A 23766-nucleotide genomic window follows, 5' to 3' on the forward strand; every position below is an offset into this window, starting at 1 on the left:
CCATTTACTAAGATGTCTACGCATTTCTGTATTTTTACACCTATTCTACTACTAAGGAATCGAAGCAAGGAGCAGTGATTCTGAACCCTATCAGATCTGATGTTCTCTTTCATCCTAAGTACTTTATAAATGCGAGACTATTTTGAAATCATACTCATAGATATGGAAAAGCTACCTCCACAGACAATTCCAAAAAATAAATCTAATGCTGTAAGTGTACCTTAAAAGAGGAATAACATGCAAGCAGTTTACAATAAGGTGGTCTGCATTTTCACGTATACCCATTCAAGCACTATTCTGTGAGAGGACAAAACGAGGTGTTAACTGTCTCCACCTGCCTTTAGAGTCGCCATGAAGCATAAGGACATGCCCCTTGAAGACTCGGTCACCCTGAGTGGCACTGTCACCAATGATGCTGTATTCAAAATAGCAAATAAAGTTCTAATCCTTCAAAGTGAAAATTTCCCCTGCTTTAAGCTGAACAGAAATAGAATTCCTAAAAAAGCCAGGGTCAGCTTAAACAGCTCAGAAATATTTTGTGTACATTTTCTTGTACCGGTTTACTTCCAGGTGAGTCAAAACCTCTTGAATTATTAATTGTAACTCTTTTGAAGGTAAGTAGGTTTTGGCCTAGGACTCAAAACCTCGTCTTAAGTATAGCAGGTCTTCAATCGATGGTTATTTGTGTACTAGTTTCTTTAGAGCAAGAACTCTCTGTTTTATTGGGAGTAACAGAATGACAGCCAAATGCATCTGAAATGGTCTTGGTTGTCATTCTCGAGTAGAGGAAGGGCCAAAAGTTGGGTCTGTCTTGCCCTTCCTTCCCTTTCCAATTTCTTACAGTAGAAATGCTTTTCTAAAAGAGCAGTAAACTGGCCCCGGCACAGATACTGAGATCTCACGTTCTTCAGCGAGAAAACTGGAGACTGGAAGAGCCGTTGCTAGGTATTGCCAAACACAGGTTCAAATCAAAATTGGAAAAGAAATATTTTGCCCTGGGTCCATGAACACAAATATATTGATATAGGGTGCACTGTGAGTTTCATTTCTTGGCGGGATGATGAACCTGAATTATACTCCTCTGGTCCTTCCTCTCATTGCCAACGGCATTAGTATGAGGTGGGTGGGTAGAAGCAAAGGGAAGCTCGCCAGTCACACTCTTCAGGTGGGCTGGGGATGCAGTTGCTCTCAAGGCTCATCAGCAGGGCTCACCCAGCACACTCGGAGCCATAGCGCTGTTTTGCACGAGTTGGGGGGAATGTTGTTGTAGAAAGGTAGGATTTCAGAGCCAGAGGACTTTCACCTCTGACCTGATATTTACAAACCAAACTCTTGGACAGTATTATAATTAACAGACACTTTTGATCGTTGTTCTGAAATAATCCTAGAAAAATATAATCACAACGAGACTGCTTTCCCAATTTTGGAAGTGTCTCGAATAGCAGTGACGTATTTCCCCCAAGTCACTTTGTTTCCAAAAATGTCGTGAAGAGCAATAGGTATTCATAGAGAAGGTTTGGGATGCAGTTTCTTCTTCCCACACTTTGATAAGAGGCAGCTTCTTCCCTTCTCTTCCTATGTGGAACCCTCCAGTTCTCCGAGCCTGTCAGATTTCTCCTCTTTCCCTTGGGCTGGCCCCTTGTTTGATGACTTGCAGGCTGAGCATTTGACTAGACATCTGAGCCCTGGGAGAAGCATTCTCTGTTCACAGCAGCTCCTCCTGCCCTTGAGATCTTTGCTGGCAAAGGGACCAGGACTGTGTCCTTCTCAACTGCTGTTGGCACTTACCCATGCTTGGAATTTGATGGTAAATGACAGAGGTTGTCAATCTAAGATCTAAATACTGGCTTACCAATTTTGCTCTAAGGTGTTCTACTGTTTTTTTTTTTTTTTTTAATGTTTACACTTTAGTGCATAAGCAGAAATTAATGAAATTCTGTTAATTGCTTCAGGCAGTTCTCCTTTTAAGAAAATAAAAAATTTGTTTTCTTTCTCTAGTTGTGGTCAAGCTGCTCCTTTTCCTGTTTCGAGAAGTGAGAAATTTAAATGGCAAAATAATCCGTGACCTATGACAGTAATAAATCTCTTTAAGCATGTTTATCTCCTTAGTTAAGAACTGTTTTGTTTTTAAAGCTCTACCAATCTATTCTCTAATATATTCCAAGTTCCTTTTTCTTTCTAGAATATCCTTGATATTCTCCAGATCTTCCCTTTCTCCACCATGGGGAGCTTGGGTGGGGGGGCCAGCTCCCCCATCATAGGGTGCTGGCAAACGGGCTGGGTCTGATGAGAGAAAAATGCCCTGGGGGCTGTTCTCCAGGGAAGGGCTCCAGGCACAGGCAGGACAGTCTCCTGGGAAGAACGCTAGACAGTTGCAGCTGCTGGGAGGGCCAACGGAGCAGGTGGGATGGAGCAGTGTGTCTGGGTTGCCGTGAACATGGGCAGACATTCACTGGGACCTCGATTCCTTGCCAGGACTGCACATCGCTGCCCCAGGGCCCCGAAACGAGGTGCGACCACATTGTCACCCTGAGGGATGGGGTGTTCGAGGTGTGTTGGGAATTGGGCTTTGATTAACGGGGTTTGTGGCCTGAAATAGATGACTTGCAGATGAACCTGGGACGAGGGGCTTCCAGCACCCAGGGCAGCCTGTGTTTCTCATCCCAGAGCTCTCCGTCTCCCCTAGAATTCCCCAGATTGGGGAGTAGCAGCACCAGCAGTCGTGCCTGGGGCCTGATTCAGCCATTGGTTCTCTGAGCCAGGCCTCAGGTGCCCAGTGGGTCCCAGCTCATTCTCTCCCTGCCCCTCTGTCAGGACACACCTATATCCGCACACCCTGGAAGCCAGCCAGCGCCCCCTGCTGCTTTCCTGGGAAACCCCACACTCCACACCTCCCCCACCCCCACAAGTTGCTTCTGGAGAGGTCACGGGGTGGAGGCAGGGAAGATGTCTTAGCAGAGCCGGGGAGGATGTTGCTGGTGGACACTGGACCAGCTGCTATGGTCGCTAGTGCTCAGGTTCTCTGCCCATCCAAGGTGCGTGTCACTTACGTCTGGGGTATCTTATTCTAGATATAAAAAACCAGTGAATTTAATGGTAAAAAAATTATGGTTTTCTAGGATTGATCTGTAGACATTTCCTCTGACCTAGAAACAGCACCCATTGAACGCTGAATAAATACATTATTACCTCCTTCTACTTCCATACCTATTTCTTTTATTGGTATATGTCAAATTTCCTTTTATTTTTATTTATTTTTTAAGATTTTATTTATTTATTTGACAGACAGAGATCACAAGTAGGCAGAGAGGGAGGGGGAAGCCGGCTCCTGGCCAAGCAGAGAGCCCAATGCGGGGCTGGATCCCAGGACCCTGGGATCAGGACCCGAGCTGAAGGCAGAGGCTTTAATCCACTGAGCCACCCAGGTGCCCCCAAATTTCCTTCTAAATCCTGATGAACTGACAGGGGAACGGCTTGTTTCCCTCATTCTACCAGTTCTTTGAGTCTCTTTTCTGGATCACTCGCTTTTCTGGTGGATCCCACGATGAGAGCTCTGCCTGTCCACAGCCTGGTGCTCGCTGGGTTTTCGATACTGGTCTATATTTCACTTTAACTTCGGGATAGTTTGAACTGGATAATCAGTGTCTCCCACCTCAGAGGGCTGTGAGGAATATCATTGATCCTGCTGTGGTTTGAAAAGCACCTGCTGCTCTTCGGAGAGAAGGAGTTAGAGCCGTAGACACCACGGGGCCGGCTGGTGCTCGGGGATCCGCCGGGAGGAGCAGCCTCTCTGGGGGCTTGTATTTGGCAAACGTGGGAATGAAGACCCCAACTTCATGTAGGACGTGGACTGGAAAACACTACTTTAGGCTGCTGGGATCATGCACTGAATTTACAACTTGGTGTCATCCTCAAGGATGGTTTCTCATCCATTTATCCCACAATATTTATTAAGCAACCGAAGACACTGGCGTTGCGCCGAGATCAGACCTCACGCCGGAGGCACGAGGCCCGCCGTCTTCCAGGCTCTGAGTTTCCCACGGCAGGGAGACCTGACAGCTCAGAAGGGGCAACACAACAGAAGGGACAGAAGTAGAACAGAAGAGGGAGCGGCTGGCCGCTCTACGGATGAGTAAGGAAATATTTCCCCATGGAGGTGCTGTCATATTCGAGTTTTATGGGAGAAGAAGTGATTTTCCTGGGCCAGGGCGTGGTTCTCTTAGGCCATCCAGAAGAGATGGCTGCTGCCTGACGGGAAGTGTGATGCTGCTTGGGAACACTAGGGTATGCGGCAGGTTCTAGTAGTAGATGAGCCTGGAGACAAAGGCAGGGCGAGAATCGTAAAGGATTTGACTAGTGAACGTGCACTTTGTCCAGTGGTTGTGCTGGGAGACCCCTGAGCCTTTAAAGCAGACATGCGGCAGGATCAGACTTGGGTTACAGCGACATCACTTTGGATGCAGTGTGAGTGGAGGGGAAAGGGGCTTGAATTAGAGAATACCCAGAGGCAGATATTTCAGTGGTCCCGCTGACCAAACATCGGGGAATATATAGGAACCAAGTCTTGTATTTTCATCCTATTTGGCTTCAAAGTCACTTTACTGTGTGGATTTCTCTGCTACAATGCTTAACCCCCTACAGATGAAATAAATGAATTAGCAAGTATTTATTGATCATCGAATATGTGCAAGATGTAACATAGGGTGTTTCTAGAGATGAAAATAAATACAATTCACGACATGGTACGATTCACCTTGAGAACTTTTGGAACATAATGAAGTAACAAGCAACAAATGAGTATTTTAAAAAATTATTTCTGCCTCCAAGGAGCTTGGCATAATTGAGGAAGGCAAGGTAGAAAACACAGCAGTCCGTGTTTTGTGAGAGTAGAAATTTGTTATGCACAATTAGACATGGAAAAAGAGTAAGAGCTGTAGGACTCCACAGCCTAGGGCGACTGTGGGCAGGTGGGAGCCGATACTGTGGGACAAGGCAGGCTTGCTGGGCCTTAAAAGAAAGGTCGAACAAAAGAGAGCCCTGTTACTGAAGCAGAATTTCTGGAGGCCTCCTGCAGGTGTCCTGGTGTAAGTTTCAAACTTTAGCTTCCAAGTAACATTGGTCAAGTTCCAGAACTGTGCCTGCTTTAGGCTGGCATCCTCAGGAGTCCAGAGAGGAGGAGGAATGTGAAAGGGATGAGTTAGGAAGCGTTCCCTGGATTGAGCAGGAAGGAGGCCAGGCAAAGCGCAGGGAGGTTAACCGGAGCTCCTCTGCCAGAGGCACCTGAGGACCCCTGACCCCTGTCCGTCACTGGACAAGGGTCCCTCTGGTGTGTAGATCTCGGGCAAAGCGGGTTCCAGCTTCCCCAAGCTAAGCAGTGCTGGCTGTTCAGGAGAAAGCACCGAGCTGGTGTGCCCAGAGAGCAGAGGGATCTCCGGGGGGATGCTTATGGGGCCTGAAAGCATTTGCTCTGTGCCCATGTCAATTACCCGTCCTTTCCGCTTCACAGAGTTCCCGGCATTGCAGGGCTGGTCGGAGCTTATGACTCCGAGAGACCCAAGTGGAAGGTCTGATCTTTCTGTTCTCCCCACTCATCATTTGCCTCTCCCCTTCCAGAGAACAAAATGTCGTCAACCTCCCAGAGATCTCAGCCTCTCTTAACCATGGCCAGTGCAGCAGGAGGACTTTCCTCAGTACAATAGGACTCATACGCAGATTTTCAGAAGAGAGCTGTAAAGGGGAGTCTTGATCTCGGTTTCTTGGAATGCTGGTGCTATCTCGGACAGGAGATTTCTGCAGGGCCGAGACTCAAGGCCGCATTCCCCTTTCCTGATAGAGGATGCCTTCTGTTTCCGAGGTCACGTCTCTGTCTGCAGAATTGATGGAAATTGCTTTCCAGTTCTTACAGTAATTTTAATTGGATAGGAATCACAGTGGTAAAAATGGTGAACCCCAATTTTCTGAGCGGCGAGTTTAAAAACTTGGTTTGGCAATTCAGTTAATTTTATTACATCTCTCTTTCTATGGAGGTTTAAGTAGGCGTGTCCTCATGTATGTGTTCCTGTGAGTGTGTGGGATGCGCCGTGGGGATTTTCCCCATTCGGGGCATTTAGAGCATCTAATTGCTTCCTAATCATTTTTCATATGTCGTTCATCAGAAATTCTACTTGCTTGTTCTCCACAAAACCAACTGGAAATATAAATGAAAGGTAGTGAGGGAGATTCTGTAAAAAATAGGGACAAGGACAGAAAACATAGAAGGAAATTGAACATGGAGTAGATGTGCTAAGTGCACAAAACTTATTTAGCTAATCGAGTATCTTGTGTTGGTGTCCTCAGCAGATTTTCTTCGGGCAAATGACTATTTGGTTGAGACTCTTTGACAGAACTTGCATAGCTGTTAGCTGGCTAGGAACCAAGGTCACACCTTTCCATCCCAGGCTTTCTGTGGGTTCGTTGCTGTGCTCCTGGGACGACCTGCTCCTGTGTCTCTCCGCCAGCTCTGACCTGGGGCCCATTTGTCTTTACATCCGTACAATTTTCGTTGAAGGAGCGAATGAATGAGTGACTGACTGACTGAATGAATGAATAAATAGCACAAGAGGTAGCATTTTGCTAGTCTGTCTTCCTGCTCAAGTCTCCTACCCACCCGGCCCTTGCCGATGCTCCTCCCCCTGCCTCTGCCCGCTGTGCTCCCTGGGAACACGGCGGCCAGCGACACGGCTGGCTCTTGGCTCTTCTCTGTCTCCCCTGTCATGGCCGGTCTGTTCCTGGCCACTTGCCTGTGGGAACCTGCTTCCTTTCCTTTCAGTCGGAAAGCAATCTAATGGGCGATTTCACACTAATGTGTTGGTGCCTGCCAGGAGCTGAGGTTGTTATGTGCATTTTAACAAGGACAAGTAAAGAAATTGATTTCTAATTATAGGATTTAAAGCATCATAAAATATTTAGGAACAGGGGTTTCCTAGGAGCCCATTTTGCCTCTGTGAACTCCTGCCCAGCTGCAGGCAGGAAGGAAAATTCTATGACGTGTAGTTCCTTGCAGGCCTGGGATGAGATGGCAGCCTTGGCTTGGCAGGGGGCTCCCCGAGCCTCCTCCCTCGGAGGGTCTCCCTTCTCGGCCGCCCTCCAGCCAGCTGGGTGACTTGTCTCAAGGTTGTCAGTGTTGGGGACGAAATGACACAGCACATGCAATGCCTTTCATGCTGGCACACAGTAAGTCTCATTCGAGGTATATTATTTTGCCTTTATAATATGTCAAAAATGTTTAAAGTAACTGAAACAAAACGCTGAATGTCGTCTTCAGTGACAATTTGCTAACACAGTCTGTTCTCTAGCAGGAGGTGATTAGGGTTGGTGTTAATCTTTTGGTTCTTTTTCTATAAAACTCTGCCATGCAGAAAGTCTGCATTAAATTTCTAAGTCAGTGCGGCCACTTGCTATCCTTTAGTAGAAAACGAGCTAATGCTCCTGGGCTGTATTGTCATCATTTGGTTTTACAAGACCTCAGAACTATACTATTTAAAATTCTTATATCCCACAAGTCATTTATTTTTCTAGTTGAGAGGAGCTGCAGAGATGCTCAGAAGGAAGACTTTTTCATGCACTTCAACAAATCCTATGCTAGTGACTAAAAAAGAAAAGAAAAGAAAAGAAAAGAAGGAAGCGTAGTTCTCGTTGTACCGTGACAGAGAGATTGAAATGTACATTTCAACAATTAAAACCTGTGAGCAAAATTCACATGTGAGGAAACATGGTGATCCTTCAGACAGACCTTGTCAAGCTTCAGGGAGCTCCAGGAAGCCACTAGGCGGGTAGCCGGGGGTCTGGGGGGTGGGGTGGGTGCTCTCTGGCCACAGTGGTTGCTTTGAATCACAAGGTGGGGATCTGACCCAGGAATCCGTCCAGGCCTGAGTCGTGTTCCTCGTGCTCTTTGGTGCTCAGACATTGCCGTGTGGACCTGCCGCAGACCCCCTTTCGTGTGCATCTTCTGCGCCGAGTCTCTGATTTGCTGTCCAGGACCTGTTTGCCTGCCTCTAGCTACTTCTTTCCCTGAAACGAGTGGCCTTGCCTAGCCTGACAGCTTTGCCGGGTTGTGTTTTTATCTCTGAACCCGCTCTCCTTCTTCCCACTTTATCTGTGCTGTTCAGTCAAGCAATCTTTTAGCTTATTTTTATCTTGTTTGGTTCCTTTACCTTTTATCTGCACTTCAGTGAAGGACAGGAAATGACAGAGGTGGGGAGGGAGCTGTGAAGAGGCTGATTTCCCTAACTGGGCCTCCTTGCTGCTTCTGGTAGGTTCTCCTAAAATCCAGACTGCGAGAAATGCCAGCCTGAGGAAGTCTTTCCCCACCTCCTCCCACCCCCTCCCACCTCCTCCCACCCCTGTGGGATGTGCTGGGCCGTCTCTACAAGATTCCACCCCTGTGGGGGGATTGTCTCTGTTCTGGAGCTGGAAGTCTCAGACCATGGTGTCCACACGGTCAGGGTCAGCTCCTTCCGAGGCTGCGAGGGGGCGTCTACTCCAGGCCTCTCTTCTCACTTCTGGTGGTTTCTGGCAATCTTTGGCATTCCCTGTTTGTGCACACTTTCCCGTGACCTCTGCCTTCACCTTCACATGACTTTCTCCCTGTGCACATGTCTGCATCCCTAGGCACGGTCCCGTTGGATGGGGGCCCGCCCCACTCTGCTGTGACCTCATCTTAACTGATGACCTCTGCAATGACCCTCCTTCCAAATAAGGTCACATGCTGAGGTGCTGGGGGTTAGGCCTGCAATATATGAATTTCGGGGGGGGGGGTGCACACAATTCAAGCATAGCATCATCTGGAAACATCCCAGCTATTTAGAGAAACGCCATCCCCACAACTTTCTTTGCCTTCTGCCTGTGAAATGATGGCAGCACTGGACGTTTCCAGGCTGGTCCGGAGTACGTGGGGCACAGCCTAGGGCGCGCGCTGCCTTGGTCTCGGCTCACGGCTACTGTTTGCCCCTGTTTCTGGCCTGCTTGGAGCTGCCTGACACCGCAGTTTGGGGCCCACCGTGACTGTCCTTTCTCCTGGTCTGTCACGGCAGAGTCACCCTTGGGAGCTTTAGCCTCTGGAGTCTGTGCTCCTCCTGCCCCCCGGGCCTCACAGGCACCTCAGGCCCTGCGGGCTTCCCCGAGGCCGGTTCTCTGCTTCCCGGACCCTGCTGCCCACTGGCGATTGCGATTTTCTTTATTTTAAAAATTTAAAGTATTTATTATTGGGGTAAAATATAACACGATACTAGTTTCAGGTGTACAACCGAATGACTTGATGTGTATATTGAGAAATGAGGACCTCAGTAAGCCTAGTTAGTAACTGTCACCATACATGGCTACGAAATTTTATTTGTTCTTTGATGGAAACTTGGCAAGAGCTTGCTTATTTTTGAGATCTTTGTCTCAGGTCCCTTTAAATACTTCCTTAGTCATCATGCGGTGGACATTTTATTTTGCATTTAAATGGGACACTTTAAGACCTTTTAGGAGAGTTCTCTATTGAGCCCATACATAGTCTAGGCACAGCTGGGAATATGCGAAGCTACTACTCTTATCACTTCTAATTAGCTGGAGTAATAGTTGTGCTCCCGCAGTTGGCTCAGGGCAATTCTGGCTGTTTAATTTTTAGCCTATTTTAAACATCATAAGATTGAGTTATTGTCTTGTGCTTTGGAAACCCTGGGGAGAGGTCTGACTGAGCAGGAGCTTTGGATTTGGACATCTGCAAGTAAGAGAGTTTGGAAATTGCAAGTGTGGGGGGGATTCCCCGGGGATGGTGAGCCCAGGGGGACGGGCATTGGAACCCCAGGGGGAAGACTTACTCCCCTGGGTAAGACCCCTGTGGAGGAAGGTCAGAAAGGAGAGAGGACAGGCAGGCACATGCCGGGTCACAGAAGGCCAGCGTTTCCAGAGGGGTGCAGCATCCAGTGCTCAAGTTCAAGAACATGCATGACTTGCCGTGTTGAACGGTAGAGGTGGTTCCTGGGGGCGTTGAGGCACACATGAGAAGTGGGGAAGTGTCAGGAGCAGTGGATTCCTTCCAGAATTTTGACGAATAGAGAAGAAGAAAGGGGGATTAGCCCACAAGCACCAGAGGGTCCAAAATTGGTTTTCAGGGAGGGGAGAGATCCTATCTGGAGCTGAGGAGTTTGTGTTTTCGTATCCCATGATTGTTGGCCCCGGTGTCACGGGTCATGTTTCTCTGCTCTTTGTAGGGCTGCCAGTTGGTAGGTAGACGTGGAGGCTCGAGCCAGGTCAGACTGGGTGATTCTGGCCAGGCTACTCCTCTCAAGGTGGCTTCATGGAGACATGAATGGGTTTTTGTTGTTTTTTTTTTTGTTTTTGTTTTTGTTTTTTTTTTTATGAATTTACAGACAGGATGATCATTGTCTGGAACAATTAATTCATTTAGGCATTACACATATAATTTCAAACACATTTCTCAGTATGAGAGGTTTTGTAGATGTAAAATATCTCCCTTCCCCAGATCAGTGGGGACACACCACACATTGCAAAGTGAAATTACAAATACAGTTTTTATTCACAAACCATCACTTGACTTCTCTGCTCTACGGCACGCACTGCTCTCGGTCCTAAGTAGAGTGGTGTGCGGTATGTAAAGGTCTGTACAGAGGCCTGGGCCTATGAAGCTTTTAGGAAGTGGACTCAGGGTTTTGTGAAGTTGAGTGATAACGCAAGGCTGCTCCGACAGCACGCAGGGCTACTGGCTGTCCTCTGTGAAGGAGGACAGATTTGCGGCTGGGGGTGTGCTGGTGGTCTGGGGCAGTGGTGTGAGGCACAGGTGCACCTGGGAATGTTTGGGGTCCCCAGGGATTCAGCGGTGCTCGGAAAACACTGATGAAGCACTGAAATAATTTTTTAAAATGATCTGTTACCATGTCAGAAAAATCATATACAAAATACAGAGAATTTCATCATATTATTCTGTAATAAAATCCTGTAAAAACAACACACAAATTTATTAGAACAGACAACATTCTGCACACTGAGAGCACCCAGTGTGGATGAGGACGAAGTAACAGCAGGACTTGTTCGTCGCTGGTGGGCCTGGAAAACGGGGTTGCTGCTGTGGAATGCCGTTTGCCAGTTTCTTGCACAATTAAATATGCTCTGACCATACAGTCCAGCAGTCCTGCTTCTTGATATATGCCCAGAGGAATGAAAAACTCGTGTTCACACAAAATCCTGCTTGTGAATGAGCGTCACTCGTAATTGCCAGAAGTTAGAAGCAATTCAGATGTCCTTCAGTAGGTGCGGGTCCATCCAGACCACGGACGACTATTCAACATGCAAAAAAAACGAGCTCTCAAACCATGAAAACACGTGGAGGAACCTCGAGTGCTCATGACCAAGGGCAAGAAGCCGATCTGAAAGGACTACATTGCGTGTGATTCCAGCTTCTGACCTTCTGGGAAAGGCAGAAATATGGGGGGGGTGAGAGGATCCGTGGTCGCCAAAGGCTGAGGAGGGGAGAGCACAGGCAGAGCAGGGAGGATGTCTAGAGCAGCAAGAATGCTTCATATGACATCACAGTGACTATGTGTCCTTGTACATTTGTCCAAATTCATAGAATGTACAATAGCAGAAGTGAACTCTAAATTCTGGACTTTGAGTGATTATAATGTTACAAGATTGTTTCCTACTTGGTATAAAATGTATCATTTCATTCGGGATCTTGATAATGGGGAGGGAGGAAGTATGTGGGAGGGAGGAATTATGTGGGAAATCTCTGTACCTTCCTCTCAATTTTGCTGTAAACATTAAGACGACTCCTAAAAAATATTTTTTAAAATGTTTTATAATTTTTTAAAAAAGGTTTTATTTATTTATTTATTTGACAGAGAGGGAGAGATCACAAGTAGGCAGAGAGGCAGGCAGAGGGGGTGGGGGAAGCAGGCTCCCTGCCGAGTGGAGAGCCCGATGCGGGGCTCGATCCCAGGACCCTGAGATTGTGACCTGAGCCCAAGGCAGAGGCTTAACCTGCTGAGACACCCAGGCGCCCCTAAAAAAAAAAAAACAAAACAAAAACAAACCATAGTCTATTCTATTTTTATGCTGAGAATTAATACATCACGAAACAGAAATATAAAATCAACTGGTTGATTATTTTTGTTTCTATTTTTAGGGTTCTGATCCAACTTTTTCTTCCCTATCAGTTATTGATCCCTATTTGAAGTAGCTGCATTTTCCAGTCCCAAGCACATCAGGCTGCCGGGGTTCTCTTATGTGTGTGTAGGGGCGGGGTTTCAGGGTCATTTCCTGTCCCCTTACATGTGTTGTGCGTGAGGATCAGGTGACATGAGCAGGCAGCAAGCAACATGAGAGACAAGGCAGGCTCTGCAGACCTGCTCTGGGTCTGGATTTTTAAATGACACCATCCAGCACTTCTGTTCATCTGGAAAGGTTAATCGGGGGTGACTCTGTGCCTCAGAACCACCTGCCTCTGACGGGGACCTGCCTCTTTCAGCTTCGTGCATGTCTGTGGGCAGGTGGTCTGGGTCCTTATGCAGAGCCTGGGCTGCAGAACCTTCCAGGCTCCGTCGAGGACAGCTCCACCTGAGAGCCTGAGGCCGGGCTGCTCGGCACTGGACAGTGCCCCCACTGCCATGCGCAGCGCTCCTTTGAACCAGGGCAGACACTCGTCAGACAAGATGCCCCTTTATACCCAAGCTGGCATCACTCGGGGTTGCTTCCTGAGAGCAGCTTTTGGTTACAGGGGCCCATCAAGCCCCTGAGGCGTGCGGGTGTGCGAGGGCAGCCCCACCCTGGAAGATAACAGGACAGCAGGTGTGCGGGGCTGGAGACATACCTGGGGACGGACCGGCTCGCCTGCCACTGATTTCTGAGGGTCCAGCACGGCTCACACTAACACTTGTTTCTTGGTCTTTTTTTCCTTTCTTGTATTTCCTTATAGTTTCCCAGTCCAGTGTCTGTGTATCTGACTTAGCCTTTTATTTATATCTCCTCTCACTTTTTCCTCTTAAATCTTTTTTTCGCTGTCTTAATTTTATTTTAGTTTCTCCTTTGTTTTCTTTAGGTTTTTATTTTCTTATTTGCTCCATGTCTTATGAATTTTCTCCCTTTCCTTCTTTTTTTATTTCCCTGTTCTTCTGTTGACTTTATTTTAGAGAAAAGATGCTTCCTGTGTGCTTGTTATGTGGGTAAAGTGTTAACTTTGATAAATAGTTGTACGATTACAAATTGAAAAACTGGAGTGCTGTGGTTTTCTCTTTTCAACAACATTTTGATCAATGGAACCACGTGTTGAAGAAAAGAAGCTAGTTTTTAGTGGAGATGAAACTATTACAGACACAGTGTTCTAGTTTAATATAGACTGCCAATCTCACTGTGTTTTAGACTTAATTTCTTCTTCTCTCAAGTGTGGTGTCTACTCTCTTCTCCTCCCTGTCTACTCTTTTTTCTTTTCTTTTTCAATTGGAAGTCAAGAAAGTGGCCCAGAACTGGTGGTGCTTACTGAGGGCTCTCTGCTGGGTATCTCAGCCATGGTGGTAGGAAAGTGGGAAAATATGGAAGGACTTACTTGGAACCCAGGCATTTAAATCACATGTGGAGCCTTACTCTATGTACGCCTCGAACAACCTGTGTCTCTGAAAGATAAGTTTATGTGGGTCTTTATCCAAAAGAAAATGATTTGTTATCTCTTCAATAGCCATTAAAGTGATATCAGTGATTGTATCTGGATACAATCTTTGAGTCCCCAGCGCAGCAGAACTACAGAGCAGTCTTGTGAAATTCAGCTTCTTGGTGAGATCACTACCAAGAAAAGCACCAAGGGTTTTGATTACATTTCTTGTTCTATGGTTAACCATGTAAAACTTAAGAGAATATGTGCCAACAAGTATATCCTCTTTTCTGTTTATTTGCTCGCCTCTTCCAAAGGTGTTTTCCTTACAAAAATGTGTCGTAAAGATGTCATTTACAGTTGATGAAACTGTGTTAAATAACGTCACTGACACTTTTGATAGAACTTTCTGGGTAGCTCCCACCTTTGCACCCCCAAATTTGAGGACCTGTGTGCAATCATTTGTTTCTTGTTTTCAGATAGCTTTGAGATCGCCGTGCCGTCAAGGAAGCACATTGTCTCAGAACCTGGGAAAAATGTCACACTCACCTGTCAGCTTCCACAGAAGGGGCCAATACAGCACATTACATGGGAAAAGATCCAGCCCCATCAGATTGACCTCTTGACTAGCTGCAACTTGTCTCAAGGGAAAGGTTATGCTTCAAAGTACCAAAGACAGATACTGAGCAACTGTAGTCAGGGCATGACAAGCTCCTTCATTGTCATGCCCCACGTCATGGCCTCTGACTCAGGACTCTACCGCTGCTGCTTCAAGGCCAGCACAGGGGACAATGGAACCTTGGAAACAATCGCAATGAGGTTGACTGTAACCGATGGTGAGTACGTCATGGGTGTCTTCCAGTGTTAGACATGGAAAAGGATGCCACCACTGTGGATTGGTTTCTGTTGTCTTTTTCACGACTCTAGTGTTCAACATATTTTGTAACATTGGAGCTTAGGTGGGTTGTCAGTCATTGAAGGCTAGGATTTGGTTTTTCTTTATCTTGTTAAGCCATCAATCACAGATTTAACATTGATGAATCTTTCCAGTTTCTTGATCTGCCACATTCCTGAAATTAAAAAAAAAAAAATTGGTAATTCTAAAAAAATACATGGTCTCAAAAGCAGGGAGCTTCAGCTGTATAACTTCTATTTGTTTTCAGCTATGTGACAGCTTCGTGATGGTGGTGTCTAAGTTCTAGAATCCTTGTGAATCCTCAGCAGCAATAAAATGGTGCTGGACTGGTATTTGCTGAGTCAGTGTTGAGTTGAGTAGAATTTAATAAATATCTGATAATGTTCCTCCTTGGCCGGCTCAGGGCTTTTATTCCTCCCATTGTTTTCGGCTCTCAGAGCAGAAGCAGACTGGCCTTCTGGGCCCTTCAACCGAGCAGGCTCCCCCCAGGGCCCAGCACTGATTTTGTATTAGTAATTTGTTCCCTGTGTCGTGATGAAGCCCTGATCGTGTAAGCTGCTGGCCCCACGGAACCTGCATGAGAGTAAGAAAAAGAAACTTCACTTCCCGAAGTGCAAGCGCAGAGAGGCCAGAGAGAAGTGTGTGGTGGGGTCTGCATCGGGTCCCAGGGAGAGGAAGGCGGTCTCAGGCTCTCCCGGCTCTGCCTCTGGACAAGTTTTCGCACAGCAGATGAACGTTGTCGGAAGAAATCATTTTTGCTGTTAATAGAAATTGTATTAACTTTCTTCTTCCTTCCTTCTTTCCTTCCTTACTTCCTTCTTTCCACCCACCACTCTCTTTCTCTTTCTCTTCCATTCTTTTATGTGCTTCCAGCCAGCAGCGGGCTATGGCTGGTGGGTAGACTTCTAGAGCCCAGGTTTCTTGGGATTAGGCCGTACCTTTATAGACTCTGCTCACACTATAGACCGATGTCTGTTCCTACTTGGAAAGGTACCGGTTTGCATGTGCAGCAGCTGTGAGCTAAGAAGACTGGCAAAGGACAGCACTTCCTTATGCATAATCCCCTCAGACCCCATCCAGTCTTCTGTTTCTCTTATGGCGGTGCACGTTATAGGTGAGACCTAAACTGTTCGAAGAACTTGATGTAGAAGAAAGGGGTAATGGACTCTGTGGGGGAGAAACAAATTAACAAAGTTTCTTCATTTTAAGTGTTGACTCCATTCCTTCAGATGTATACACAAAATATTTTGTACCTTAAAAACAAAAACAAAAACCTTGCATTACAGAAATATTTTCTAAACATGGCCAGGAAAAGAAAAAAGGTCATTAATTTTCTCTCAGAGACTAAGGCAAGGAAAATTTCTATTCAAAAAAATATCATAAAGAACTTTTTTCAAATAGAAAGTAAGATCTTTTACATTATATGTTGAAAAAATAATTATAAACAAATTATAGAAAAATAGAGGTCACAAATTGTTAGAAGGTGTAGTTATTTAACTATATATTATATATATAACTGTATATTAAATATATTATAGTTATTTAACTATATATAATTAATAAAAATGTCTTTCACTTGTGCAGACGTGACTAAATTTCTTGCTCAAAACGATAACATAAATTATAAACGATCTGAAGGTGACTGAATGTAATGTTCAGTATTGTTAGTGTCTGTGTGTTTTAATCACTTGCAAAATGGCTTTTAGATATTTAAATTTGTCAGGTTAAAAGAATATCAATAGGGCTTATTAGTAAAAAGTTATAATGGATGGAAAATGCCCAGCTATTTACTTTATGTTTTGGTTTAATTCCTTTTTAAAGTAAATGTAAGTAAAGATTGAAAAAAAAAATCAGATGGAAAGCAGAAATGGATCACTTACATTTGCTCTGATGTGATTTGATTATTTCAAGTCTTGCGGCTGTTTGGTCAAAAATCAATGTAGGGATTAAAGCAGAGAGACAGGTATAAGATGTGGAGCAGATTTAATTTATTTCAACTGTCAAGGGAGAGGTGATTGTGACACAAATTTTATAAACTGCTCTGCGTCCTTTTGTTGCCTCCCATCAACTTCTTTTATAGGATCCAAAGGAGAGATTTTCATGACTGTCGTATTCTACACACGCACACGTGCATGCACACACACACACACACACACACACACAGGCTCTTCCCTGAGCTTGTGTTCATCTTCAGACGAGTACCAGGTACTCAGAGGTCACCCAAGAGATGACACAATGCCAATCAGTGTCCCCTATATCTAGTTCTTGACATATTTTGAACAGAGAGAGAGTGTGGCAGAAGCATGGCTTGAACCAAAGTTTCCTATTGACTATCTTTACCGAGTGAAGAATATTTGTCTCCTGTCCTTTACACTCAGGACCTGGGAAGCAGTTTGAAATAGCTCCAGACCGACTATTCTGAATTTGAACTTGTCTAGCCAACGGGGGCAAGGAACAGGGGGGAACGTGAATACACTGACAGTGACCAAGATGGTTTGGGGCCCTTTATGTCCTCTAGATTGTCTTTAGTCATGAGAAAAGCATCTTAGTTTCCACCAAAAGAATTTGGGAAGCCTTTTGATAGGAGATAAGTAATGGTGAGACCACCATTGTTGCAGCTGAGCTAACTGGTTATAAAAAGAAATGAAATCCGCTCTCTCAGTTTCTGGAGGAGACTAGTTGTGAACAAACTTCTGGTCACCACTGCCGAGCAGTATAATTACTCACATCCTTGTCCGGTCTTCTGCCAGCGATGAGGCCACTCAGCTGAACCACCAAGTTCTGAGTCATGATCAAAGTGGAGGAAAAAGAGTTGGAGAGGTAGCACAAATTATGCACGGGGAGGGGGTTGGAGGGATGAGGAAGTTGTGTGTGGGTGACTACAATCCAATGACTAGGTCGGGACAGGGATTTGGAGTTCTGGGTTAATATAAAAGGTGGGAGGTTCAATGAGGTGACGACTCCGTGCACTTCTGGATCTCACAGAAGAGCAATGAAAGCTGCGATTGATTCTTAACCAAATGGCAAAATGGTATTCAAAGAGGTAAAATCATTGATGCAGAATCAAAAAGGGAAATTTGAGATGGAGGAAAGTAGCGGAGAGTCATTGGTAACAGTCAGCCCTGGATGCCTGGGCTGTCATCCTAGGCTGCCTCTATCACATGCTAGATCTTCGGGCACAAAACGGAGCCCACTCCAGACAGACAAATTTCAGATGGTGCCTCCTCTGGGCCAGGCAATTAGAAAAAGGTGCCCCATTCTCTGGGTTGCTGTGGACCCCAAAGCCAGTGTGCAGGCTTGGTGGGGAGCCACAGTCTCCTTACGCACCCGGGCTGGCACGGAGGTGACCTGGACAAGGGCAGAGAGGTTAGTCTGATTGGAATGTCAGCTTGTGCTTGCCAGGGCCTTGCCAGGCACACACTTCCCTACTCTCTCCCTTCTGAACCACCCTGTTCGTTTTCATATTTACTTCCTTTCCTTTAGTGTTTTAGTCAGATCTCCTCCATCTTCACGATTTTTCCACATTAGCCCAACTGCTTCCTTGCCATCGAACCATTAAACATTTTGAATTTCTCAAACTTCTGTAACTTGTAAATATATATCCTTGAATCACTTAATAATTGCATTTGTTTGCCGTGGTCCAGAGACTTACGTCTATGAAATTCCATGAAAAAAAAAAAAAAGAAATTACTTGAGATTAGGGATTATGGCATCTTTGCCTAGAGGAGTCAAAATATCTTTCCAGGATATTCTCAGTAAGTGTTCTCAACTGATTCTTTGTATGTTAGCATTTTTATCTATTCTAGTATATTTCTACGTATTTTACTTTTGTTCTAAAGTGTGTCTGTTTTCTTTTCAAGTTTTCTAGCTCGGTTATTTCTAAGTTTTCTTCATTGACATTTAACATTTGAGGTTTAGTGATTGCTGATCAAAGAAACCTAAACTCTGAGGAGATCAGTTGCAATGTTTGGGGAGAAAACTTTCATGAATTTTGTTTACATTAATATCTTTCAAAAAAGCCTGTTTCCTTTCTTAACTTTATCTTTCTTGTTTTGCCTGTTTTATATAAATGGTGCATAATTGCAAGTCACCAGATCTGGTGGATGAGGTTTATAAATGAAAATTACAGAAGTATTCCCTGGGAAATCATGGGGCCACAGCCAAGGGACTCTTCCCATATGTTTCTTATGGAGGTATAGGGTTGACAAGCAGGTAGGAGCACAGAGGAATAGGGTGCTTGCCTCTACATGGCTTGATGGAGATTGACTTTGGGACTCTGTGCTCCTGAGTTGGACTAGAAGAACATGGAGGAAGAGACATGAGCTTCATTTGTTTCTTTGGGCTTTAGTTTCCACTAAAATGCAACCAGTTCATTCCCAGATGATTTGGATTCCTGAACAGTGTCAGATGTAGACAAGAGATTTTTTTTCAAAGACCCACTTATCCAGAACCTTCCATCCCATCCTTATTAATTTACGATAGGTCTGACTATTATAGGCATGGGGGCTGTCCAAGCTGGGGTGCACCGGAACGTCAGACACATTTATTTCCATGACATCGTGATGAACTTCAGCTTTTTAATATCTTCACCTACATAGAAAATGATGTTCCTGACAGTTCTTTATATAATAAGAACCCCAGCATCGGAATCCAAAAGCACTGGTGTCACTGCTCACAAGAGAAAATAACCTCTACTGAAATGGACCCACTATAATTTTCAGCTCAGTTTGTTAAGTTTTTAAAATTCTGTGTGATAACTGGATATCCAAATGAACCACACTGTTTCCAGCATCACAAGTGAGCTGATTACTCAATCATGGCCTATTGTGTCTCTGTGTCTTTACAGTCGCCTCTGCCCAAATCCGTCCTTTCAGGCGACACTGTGTTAAAAAAAAAAAAAGAAGGCAGCTAACTAGTTACTTAGCTATTGATTTATTCATCTTTCCTAATGCACAGAATCCCGGGATGTTTGCCTGCAGTCGTTTTTGTGTACATACCATGTTTGTGTGGTTCAACAAGGTAGGGATGGAATAGTAATCATGACAAGTTAACATCAGAGAGAAGGAAATGCTGCAAGCCCGCCGCTGACACTGTTACCCAGGAGCCTTGTGGATGGGTGTTGCTACCTCGTGCATGCACAGGGAGCACGAGTTGTACTTGCTTCTCACCCCTAGAAACGACGTCAATCAGAGAGCACCGAATCCTAGTGACGACTTTTCTCTAAGCGAGTTTTTATCCTCACCTGAATTTCCAACACTTTTCATGAAGTTTTCCTCACCCTAGAAACTTAAGAGTATAGCTAGGAATTCAAGTTCAGATAAATGTACTGATTTTCTTCCCCCTTAAAATCCGTGTTGAGAGACCTTCCTAATGGACTCCAACTGCAAAACAGCCTTTTTATACTCTTTGTCATGCGTGGGATTTTTTTTTAAATTTAAAGCATCTGGGAATTGTGAATAGCTTATGGTTGTCTCGGAGAGCCTTATTAGGGACTGAACATAGATGAGTGTGTGAAGTTTTCCCCAAAGGCAAGTAGAAAATTACTTAAAATAAAAAAAAAATAGTTCTTCATCTAAGATTAATGGCCTTTCAGCCTTAATAGTGATTCTAGTTTTAAGTGTTAAGATTCGATTAGACAGCTTCTACAGACTTCAGCTGAAACATTTCAGACAAGCACTGTCCTAACTCTTTGACAAATATGGACAAGTACTAGGTGACAGAGGAGGTTTGCAGAGGACTATGTTATTTAAAAGGACAGCGAATGCAGAATAAACATAGACCTGTCATTTGTAGAGACACATCTTTGAACCTCAAAGAAACTTAAAGTTCTTTACGCTGAAATGATTCAGACTTTTTTTTTTAATTGAAGTATGGTTGACGTACAATATTATATTAGTTTTGGGTGTACAACATAGAGATCCAACAGTTACGGACATTATGAAATGCTTACCACAGTAGATGTAGGTACCCTCGGTCACCACACAGTTATTATAATATTATTGACTGTCATCCCTGTACTGTATTTTTATGGTATGACTTATTGCTTTTATAATTAGAAGGCTGTACCTCTTAATTCCCTTCACCTAATTCATTCACCACCACTACCCCACCAATGCAACCTTCCCCCCCAACCACCACTGGTTTGTTCTTCATGTTTAGAAGTCTGTTTCTGTTGGTGGGTTGTTTGTACAACAAACAAATACATTCCAAAAGCATGTATTCAACAGAGATATTTTTGGATAGCTTTCTAAAAATAAATATACTGCAGTACTGGCTGACCACCTTAAAATTTATTTCTTGAATTAATTCACTTTCAATAGAACTCATAAGTTCTATGTCTATTATCTATATCTATTATGATATTCCATAATTCTTTAAAGGTAAGAGTCGTGTTTTATTTGACTAGCCCACAAGAAGTGATTCTTTCTTCCACAAATACAAGGTGGAAAAGCAAATGGTATCTCTTGGATTGATAGGGACCAAGGAATGCCTTTAGCTGAGGTGAATAGTGAGTGAACTGAAAAATCCTTATTACTATGATGGACATGGCAAATACTGAGTAGATACTGAGATGAGGAGACCATATTAACAAAAGGCTGGGGCTTCTCCCTGCTGAGGAAGCTCAAGGGCATGGTACGTGTGCAGATGACCTTAAATGGGGACCGCATAGGAGACAAGTTTCCAAATACAGAAAAATATAGGCTTGCAAAGTAGAATTATTATTATCAGTAATAATGATGATGAGAATGCGCCTTCAGTTTTTCATGCCTTATACGGAGTGCTGGATAAATTCTGCACTTTTTAATTTGCACATGTGTGTGCGCATTTGTAAATGAAGGTGCCTGTGAACATTGGGTAGGAGGAGCGTTGAGCCACCTGCCACAAGTCAACCTTCAGTAAGAGGCCTGGGGTGTGTGGGCACTTTTGTCCCAGACACTTCAATCAACACAGGTTACTTAGCATTTATGTTTACTACTGTCTTTTCTTCCTGATTCAGTAAAGGTGAAGTCCAGTCCTTCAATTCCTACTTTAATCATTGACTTTTTAAATTTAAGATTTTATTTATTTAAGAGAGAGAGAGAGCATGAGGGGGCGAGGGCCAGAGGGAGAAGCAGACTCCCTGCTGAGCGGCCCTCCCCCCCGAGATGGGACTCGATCCTGAGACTCCAGAATCATGACCTGAGCTGAAGGCAGTTGTTCAACCAACTGAGCCACCCAGGCGCCCCAGTCATTGGCTGTTTTTGGAAAAGGAGAGATCAGATGGGTAGTTAAACTAGAGCACAAAGAGGCAGGTTTTGTTTCTGACAGCTGGGCATGGCTTTCACATCTTGGTAGAGCACTTAGTAAACATTTTTTTTTTAATAAAATGAATTAAAATTGAATAGACTATAGACTTTTGTAACACATTTATATATAGACCTTTATAAATGGCATGGAGTTTGAATTTTGAAGATTTCTGAGGGCCCTAGGGAAAAGTTATAAGTAGGAGTTGTAAGAATTAAGTGTCACAGGCCTTTGTCTTGGCCTCTATATGACAAATTCATTAAGCTGCTTATGTGTACACCGGTCACTCTAAGAATTTACTGATAGTTATTCATTTAGTTGTCATAACTCTATTGTTATCTACATTTTATGAATGACCAAAGTGGGGCATGGTGAGGTTGAGTAACTTTTTCAAGGCTTCATGGCTAGGGAGGAGAGGGGCTGGGATTCACAGCAGGGTGGGAAGGCTTCAGAGTTCCTATTCTTAACTGTGGGGGGCTATCGCTGCTCCGAGTGAAAGAAAAAAGTCAGTGCTGTCGTCAGCGATGCATCACAGGAGAAGCTGGCTCTGGAGAGTTCCATAGCCTTGTCCCCCCACCCCGCTTCCCGCCTTAGGTACATAGACTTCAAACTGACCCAATGTCCAGAGTGAGTGTAGGCAAAGGAATGGGGGTTTGATCTCCCACAACTTTCTTCCAGCTCTGTGTGCTTGGTGAGGCTTGCTAGGTCATCACAGGTGCTGTGTGGGTTCTCCTCTGACTTGTCCCCTTTCCTGGGCCAGTGGGTATCATGAAATTGTGTCATGGAGGGTTTCTATACAGTCATGTGAGGGAAAAGCAAAGTCAGGTAGCAGGTGTTTGGGTCTGGAGGGAAGTGCTAGTGGCTGATGAGGTCAAGTCCACACCAGGAACAGATGAGGGGAGGGTCAGGAGTAACCTCTGGACAAAGGAGAGTCCAGACTCTTGCTGGGAGAACTGTTGATTGCTGAGCTCTCGCATGGCTTCTCGGCTTTGCAAAGCACCTGTCCCCCCACTCAGGTCTGTGCCAGATCCGCCCGCTAGACTCTCTCCTTGTCGGGAAGCCCACTCCCTTGAGCAACTAGCTGGGAATCTGCTCTAAGTTTTCACGCACAACCGTCTTCTGTCTTATGTTCCTCCTTCCTCTGGAATCCTGCTCTCACTCCAGTTCTTGTAGATATAACTGGCCTCCCTCTTGTGCTTGTGAAGACCCGCGAACCCAGAACCAGAGTTATAAGCCAGCAGAATTCTAGTTCCTCACCCTCAAGGACAGGGAGGGCTTCAACCCCAAAACCTCCTAAAAAAAAGGGGAAGGTTTATTTTTGATATTAAGATATCCTGAATAGCTATATTCTCTCATATTTATGGATCTTGATATTGAACGGCTGAATACATAAACTATTTAAGTGATACGCTATGCCTCCTGTGCTAAAATTTATTGCATGGCAGAAATGTTTTTATCTTGATTTCAGTAGAGCGTTGGAAAAATTTCCCGTTCTGTCCTCATGGATACACATAATAGTGACACCGTAGTGTAGAGTTACACTTGGTTAAACAACAGTAATAACAACAGTGTGTTGGGGAATTATAATTAGAAGGACAATCTCCTTCTTCCCCAGAAAACTGCTCTACAAAAGAGAAAGAAAACAATTTTATTATTAAATAAGCATTAAATCAGAACTGTGATATGTAGCACAGGTAATCTGCCAAGAGAGTGCAAAAACAGGAATCTCACCTTTTACGGGGTCCGGCAGATAGGACCCACTGCTAACATGTTCTCAAGGTAAACAAGAACTAGTCCCCAAAGAAGAGGACTTGACAGCACCATTTGTCACACGGAATTGAACCTGAATTCACCTGGTAATTGGGATAACCATCTGTGTTAGCTAGTTGGCTTTATGTAAAGAAAAATGAGCTTACCCCATCATGCCAGGAGGTGCTTTCCC

At 44.7% G+C, this 23766-nt stretch overlaps 1 protein-coding gene across 3 annotated transcripts in view; it reads left to right on the forward strand.

Annotated features, from left to right (window-relative positions):
- Positions 1-23766, forward strand: part of CD226 (CD226 molecule) — a 75601-nt gene that overhangs the window by 34336 nt on the left and 17499 nt on the right. For all 3 annotated transcript variants that reach the window (XM_047697271.1, XM_047697273.1, XM_047697272.1), the window contains one exon: positions 14104-14460. In XM_047697271.1, the coding sequence (XP_047553227.1) occupies positions 14104-14460 (357 nt within the window). The remainder of the gene's footprint in view (positions 1-14103; positions 14461-23766) is intronic.

The sequence above is a fragment of the Lutra lutra genome, chromosome 12 (assembly GCF_902655055.1).
Source record: "Lutra lutra chromosome 12, mLutLut1.2, whole genome shotgun sequence".
In the NCBI taxonomy this organism is placed as follows: Eukaryota; Metazoa; Chordata; class Mammalia; order Carnivora; family Mustelidae; genus Lutra; species Lutra lutra.